The following is a 7,157-nucleotide window of genomic DNA, read 5'->3' on the forward strand; positions in this document are numbered from 1 at the left end:
ATGTATATATAATGTTCTCTTGCAGGTTATGCGTTAGGGAAGGGAGGCGGGATTGAAAATAATTTATTCACGTTTGAGTAGCGAATTAGGGAATAAATGATACAATGTACAGTCGTAGGTGTAATCAGGCAGTTCACTTTTGTTTTGTTTTTTCCCCTTGACGCCACAATACATCCTTTTGCGCTTCGTAAATACACGTTTACACGTTGTCGCATACACATTGTACGTCTCGGGATCGCCGCATAGCGTATAGCGCTGGTATTTTAGCGCATCACTCATCTTGAGCGCGAGCTAGATAGGGCTATTGACGACCCAACCGCGGCCAGCTAAACCCCAGACGTACCCGCCTGCTCCCCGCCCGATCTCTACAGCAAGTAGCTTCTCATTCGCTGCCCAATTTCGTATAGATTCTAACCACTGTCTCGCAAATTCGCAACTTACAATTAACCTACAAGAACGTGGTACTGCCCCGGGCCCCAGTTACTGTCTGCACAAATATCTGCGAGTTTTCAACATACGGGTGAACGCCACGCACGCCGACCAGTGGGCGTGGATCAGCGGCCAGGAAGATGTCTTCGAAGGGCGCCAGAGTAGCGGGAACAGATGGTAGTGATTATCAGCATAGAGAGCAAGTTGCATCACAATACAAGATAAGGTGATTCATCTAAACCTGAACTGTGTTTACGACATAAATTACAGCTGGTGATCTGAATGCATGATACTCATGAATTAGATTATTAGTTCCTCTTTTCTCCTTTATTCTTTTAATCTTTCTTTCTTCTCTACTACTAGTATAGGTAAGCATGGTGTCACCGGACACCATGGTATTACCGGACACGCACATTTTTGCGTACTAATGACATTCTGTACGCGCGAGACTTCGTAGATTAGCCTCACAGAACTTTGTGTGGACCGAAATCGCAAAAAACGCCACATAAAAATGTAAAAACACGAAAAAATTCACATTTTACCTCAAATTTATAGTTGAGTGACCCGCACCTCGCTTATAGTTAATATTTATGCATGTTTGAATCACATTTCGCGACTGAAATTCTATGAAATCCCACTCACATACAGGAAAAATGCTGAAGATTCTATTAGAACCAAAAGTTCACTGATCAATATCGGAAAAATTGTAGCTATCGTCCTCAAACGCGAACGATGCGGAATAGTTGTGCGCAAGGGGCACGCAACTCATCACCCGCGCGTGCAGCTCCCATAGACAAAGCACGTATACTCTAACCAGTTGTCGATTTCTCACAAGGTTTTATTGCGTGAACTGTTCGAAATGGTCAAGACAGACATTTTACTGTAAAATACGAAATTTGAGCTTCATTTGCAGATTTTTTTGTGTGTCATCCGCTCGGTGAGAATGTGTACGGTGATTTGTGGGATGAATTGTGATTCTGGTGCAAGGATTAGGTGCGAAAGACCTCGATTATTCGATTACGAAAATAGCGTCCGGTAATACAATGCGATTTTGCACGGCGCAAAAAACCACTATTTTTAGAGGGGTATGTTTGAAGCATATTTTCTAAAAACTGGAACGAAGAAATGACGTAAGTTGGCTGAATTCGTAATTTCCATGAGTCTGTGAATAAGTGGTGTTGTTTTTAGCCGAAATTTCATTCTATGAGTACGGAATTCAAAGCCACAAAGAAAAGCGTCCGGTAATAGGATGTTCCACCCTACTACTCTAGCTTGACCTGTCATTTCAAATCTTTGTGTTGATACTAATATTTACTAACAAAAGTGATATAAAATTACATATAAACAAGTTAGAAATCTACATAACGTTAGACCTATACCTATTGACTGTACTACTGTACTGACTCTGACTGCTACATGCTGTCTTTTGTACTTCCAGAGCTGGTCTCTGCGTACCAAGTCTCAAGCATTTAAAATTTAGGGTCTGTCTCACGATCTCACGCATGGCACCCATTTTTCTGACGCAGCAGGAGTAGACTCTATAGCTTAAAAGATTAAAGTGAGAGTTGCAATTGAAGGCATATTTCCCTTTTGTCTTTCAAAATAAGTAAAAAATAGTCACTTAAGTATGCACCAGCTTGCACCATTAAGAGCTAAAAATTGAAAAACCTCCCTACCGTGGGAGGGCAACACCCCCCTCCCACACCTTCCCCTCTCTCAGTCGCTTCGCTCCCTCGCTCACGCACATGCGCACGCGCCGAGATGCTGAGTCATGAAAATCTCACTCATAAAAATTTTTTGAACTTGGCATCTATGTACTTCTACTTCTACTACTTCTATATGGTGCTTCTCATCAAAGCCTGTACGCAGCAACTGGATGAGGGTTCGTGGTGGTGCTTCAGACAGTGGATGTCATTTGTGCTTTGTGCTCTTTCAAATGTATAGATTACAGGTGCTCACTGTGCAAGTAAAAACAAATCTCTGCCATGCTTAGCTTAGTTGGCTTCTATGGCTCTCTTGAACTGCTCAACAGAGGGCAGTTCAATGATGTGTTGAGGAAGCCTTTCCCAGTCTCTGATTGTCCTTGGGGAAAAAAAAAAACTGTATTTGTAGGCATCCAAGGTAGAGCCGGTTCTCATAAACGTTGATGTTGGCTACTTCGTGTTGTTCTTTGTCTATGTTTGAGGTAGTGTGGTATACAACGTAGGTACTGCGCTTTGGTTGTTTGTTGCCTGGTAGAAGGTGGTGAGTCGAGCTTCTTTTCTTCTGTCTTCTAGGGTAGGGAGACAGATAAATTTACTTTCCCTCACCATAGCTGTGACACTGGCCTCTCTCTGCAGTTCCCACATACAAAGCAAACAGCTCTTCTTTGAATTTTCTCCAGCAGGTCTGTTTGGTTTTGCTTGTAGGGGTCCCATACTGTTCATGCATACTCTAACTGTGATCGAACCGGGTACTAGGGTTATGTAGGCTAATTTCTTGATGTCGGTAGAACATTTCCAAAGGTTTCTCCGCAAGAATTGTACTGTACGGTACTGCTGTAGTGTCAGTAGGTACAAATGGTAGGCCCCACCACTGTGTGTCCGTACTTAGTAAATACGGAGATGGCGGCGGCATGCCTCTTTGAATTATACTCATGAATTCAGCCCCACCGTGTGGCATTCAACAGTACATAAAAGCACGAAGGTGGGGCTTTCTTCCACAGCTACAGCTTGTAGTGTAATACTCGTGAATGCGGCCCCACCAAACGGCGTTTACTCGAGATTGATACAGCGGCGGGGCTGATTTCCACAGCATAGCAACTTTCGTCCTTCCTTTCTCCCGTTTTTTTCTCTGTTCTTTCTTTCCTTTCTCCCGATCATTTTCGGAAAGACTTCCTAATGTCCCTTGACTAATTTAACCATAAATACAACCCTAACCTAAACCTAGAACCTAAGCTTGCTTGCTAACGCACGGATGCATGCGTACTGCGGTGGGGCTGATTTCATGCTTTTTGCCAGTAATGGGACCCTACATATTCCATTATTCACTGAATTTGTAAATCGTTCATTACTAGTCCAATGAAACCTCCTGTGTACTGTAGTGAAGAGTCTATGTAACATGTAAGAAGTTAGAGTCTATGTCATGATGTGACTACAAAAACCGAAGTGCCAGCTGCTTTTAGGTTTTACTTTGCACGTGTGTACTGTACATTGGTATATCAATGCTCAATTACAAGATGTCGACACTGGTGGTGATGGCTGGTTAGTCCTTGTTGCTGCCAAAACTCAAGCCTGGTACAATAAACCATAAGTTACGCTCAGACGACAAGCCTTAACCTCAAGGTTAGGAAACCTCGTAGTTAGGGACCGTGTAGACGCACTCGTAGTTAGCTAACCTCGAGGTTAGCTCGATGTTAAGAGCCACGAGATATCTCAGGGTTAGCGCTCTAACCATGAGCCGCGGCGGGTCCCGACTCGTAGTTAAGCACTGTGTGGACACAAAAATCAACGAACTCAAAGGGGCAGGAGTTTAACCTTGAGGTTTCCTAATCTCGAGGTTAAGCTTCGTTGTGTGGACACACGTCAAAGTTAGGGGGCAAGAGCTTAACCTCGAGGTTAGGGCTTGTTGTCTGAACGTAACTATTGAAGTGTAGATACAAGGACCTGCAAAATGTTTATGTCTACCTCCATATTCCAATATTTATGTAAATAAAAAATGCTTTCAAATTATTTTGGCATCTTTTCTCTGTATCTGGATGGATATGAAATGGTACAAGCTTGAAGATGAGGCCGAGTTTGCCTGTCGCCCAATTTAGCCAATTGGGATGCTATCATTTTGTTGAGTGGATTTGGCCTCACGACAAGCATTCTTCAACAGATGGTTAAACAAATGAGTGGCCTGGTTTAATACCAATAGCATGATAATCCCGAACAAAAGATCAAGATTAAGTGATTGAATATATGGCATACATTATACATTGTGTAGGTCCAAGGATTGGTCCACCCATTCAAGAACCAAGAACATTCTTCAAGCTTGAATGTTCATGTGAAATCTTTTATGTACACATTTATGTATGCAGGCAGAATATATCCTTTCAAACAGTAATAGTGTATGTCATGTTATGATTAATGACCCCAAAGTTGAATGTTGGAAATGGGCAATGATACAATCACATGCTTGTAGAAATACTTGGTACATCATTTAGATCATTTATTCCAAGGAAGGCCTGATATACTCTGTACAAGTTGTCTCGCAGGAAACATACAGGTGGATAAGGCTGTGACTTGACTAACAGTAAGTGCATTTTGAACTTTCTCTCCACAGTGCACAGTTGAAGTCTACATTCCGAACATGTGTCCTGCTCAACATTGCCATCGTCTTGGTCCAGGTCGCCGCCCTGGCAGCTGCCCGCCTCAGCCTCTTTGAGTCGGCCTCGGACTTCCACCCCGTCTACTGGCAGTACACGTGGATGGGAACCGGTGTGCTCTCCCTCATCGGACTTCAGGCGCTGAGAAAGAACCAGGTCTGGATGCTGAGCCTGCACAACAACGGTCTGATGATGTTTGGCCTTGGAGGCCTCTTCTTCGGGCTGGTAGCCCAGTACTCATCCTACCAGAGGTACCTCATCACGGGAGAGATGAGACGCCTCGCTGATGTGCCGGTGTTTCTAATTTGGATCGCGGTGTTCATCCCAGTGGCAATTCTTTACATCGTAACCATGTATTACTCAGTAAAACTTCAGAGAGCTTGGGATGTCAGGAAGACAAGGTGAAAGTAATATTCTGTCTCATTTAAAGCAAATGTCAGTAAAGTGAACTTTCAAAAGCAGAGCTATGTCATTGACACTTGAAGACCATTTATGACAGTGAACATCTCAACAGGAGCATTTGTTTGGCTCCACTTCCGTTTAGTGTAAAATTTGTATTTTCGGTAGAAATATATTGTGCAAAAAAAAAAGTCTCTTTCTGTATTACAGATCATACAATAAGCACTTACATTAGTCAACCTTTAAAGGAAAACAAAACATTCCACACCCCCAGAGGTCAGCAATGTCTACTGTACCACTGTTTGATGTTTTGTTACGGGATTCCTGTGCTGTGTTTTATTGAGTATGACACACACTCTTGCCCATGAAGTCATACACATGTTCCCTCATGCAAGCTACAAGTACTGTATTCGCCATATATTTAGCGAGTCTAAATTTTCGCGAATCGGGACTTCCTGACGATTTCGCGAGTGGTTAGATTCACGATCGTTGAGTACTGTATCGAATGGAGAAATGTAATATTTACGGTGTGCGTCACATTCATGTCGGGATAAGAGTCAATATTTTTGCTTGTCTTTAATTTTGTGAATAACACCTGACTCATGAAATTCGTGAAATATTTGGCGTATACACATTTACAATATTTGTTACTGTTCATTTAACACATGTTTTTAATACCCTTTTGGCCACTATGTATAATTTAGATGCATGTTGTGTCATGAATTACATGTATATGTATACAGTACGTAATCATCGTATAAAGATTGTGTTTGCACAATTGTGTGCAGTGCCAGGCTCTATCTCAGAGTTACATTGCATGAAATTGTACATGTGAGGTAAATACCAATGATCTGTAGAATGGCTGTAGCTCATGATCTCTTATTTCGTACTGGAGATTGGTTTAACTGCACCCTATGTCAGTGTCATTTTGAATGCACTGGAGGTTCTTCTTCATTTCAGGCAAGAGAGATTTTCAACCCCACCCCCCAAAAAAGAGAAATGCACTTGTACTTTTTTTTTTTGGGGGGGGGGGTGGGGGTATTATAGTGTTTGGTGTATTGATGGACTGACACATATGACACAAACATTTAAAATGGAATGGTTGCAAACAGACATTGCTGATCACAAAGGATGATTTGATTCTACCAGCAACCTTATTTTCAAAGGGTTCTTCTTCTGTGTGCCCCCCCCCCCCCCCATCCCAGATTTGTTCAATATTTTGTCAGTTGCCAGCCTACAGTATGTTTGTGTTTTGTGATTGTTCTAGTGTAGTATCTTGGGCTTGTGGCTCACGGATGGCAAACATATCAGTATGCAGAAACAAAACATGTTTTACAACTGCAGGAAATTGCCTAAAATACAGCTGTAATAGTTTTTAATGGTTTGCTCATCTGCTTTGTCAAATATATGCAGTTTTCACAAAAAAAATTGTCTATTTAAGATCATGACACTCTCTATTATGTACAGATTATTTGCTTATTCATTGATTAATCTGAAGTTATTTTGTACTTCCCTTTGCCCGTATATGTACAAGGTGATGATGTGACCTACTGTAGTTGTGTTTTAGTGTATGTCTGCCTTAAATCTGCCATAATCATGGTAAGTTTTCAGAAACTCGCCCCATTTCTTTTTGTCATGACAGATTTTAAAAAAAATACAAAAGGGAAGGATATTGCTCGTTGTAAAGTACATGATATGTTTCGAAATGAACCATCAATTCATTGCCCTGCTGAAGATTTCATTGGATTGAAACATGCAACTTCATATCAAATAGTACACATCTGGAGAATTCAAACATATCTCATTGGTTGCAGAGTGGCTAAGTTTTCCCTATTGTGCAGGAGGTTGCCTGAAAACTTTATCTTCATTTATCCCGTGAAGAGAACAAAAAAGCCCCTCACTGATTTGGGAAATGTTTTCATGTCGTGAGATGTGTGGGATATGCTTAATGATCTTCTGATTTCTCTTGAAGATTACCTTG

General features: G+C 41.7%; 1 protein-coding gene across 1 annotated transcript; it reads left to right on the forward strand.

The window, feature by feature from the left end:
* Positions 1 to 337: 337 nt before the first annotated feature.
* Positions 338 to 5,717, forward strand: LOC139718972 (protein jagunal homolog 1-like). The gene is made up of 2 exons (XM_071630417.1): positions 338 to 655; positions 4,735 to 5,717. The coding sequence occupies exons 1-2, from the start codon at positions 570 to 572 to the stop codon at positions 5,180 to 5,182; spliced, it is 534 nt and encodes a 177-aa protein (XP_071486518.1). The 5' UTR covers positions 338 to 569; the 3' UTR covers positions 5,183 to 5,717.
* Positions 5,718 to 7,157: the final 1,440 nt, after the last annotated feature.

This window comes from Diadema antillarum, unplaced genomic scaffold, assembly GCF_040938485.1.
Source record: "Diadema antillarum isolate AM-2024a unplaced genomic scaffold, OU_Dant_1.0 scf00000103, whole genome shotgun sequence".
NCBI lineage: Eukaryota > Metazoa > Echinodermata > Echinoidea > Diadematoida > Diadematidae > Diadema > Diadema antillarum.

Excerpts from the sequence above, each read along its gene's own strand:
- LOC139718972 (XM_071630417.1), top strand. The coding sequence starts at position 570 with ATGTCTTCGAAGGGCGCCAGAGTAGCGGGAACAGATGGTAGTGATTAT. Across the intron at positions 656-4,734 it reads GCATCACAATACAAGATAAG|TGCACAGTTGAAGTCTACAT; the intron begins GTGATTCATCTA and ends TTCTCTCCACAG.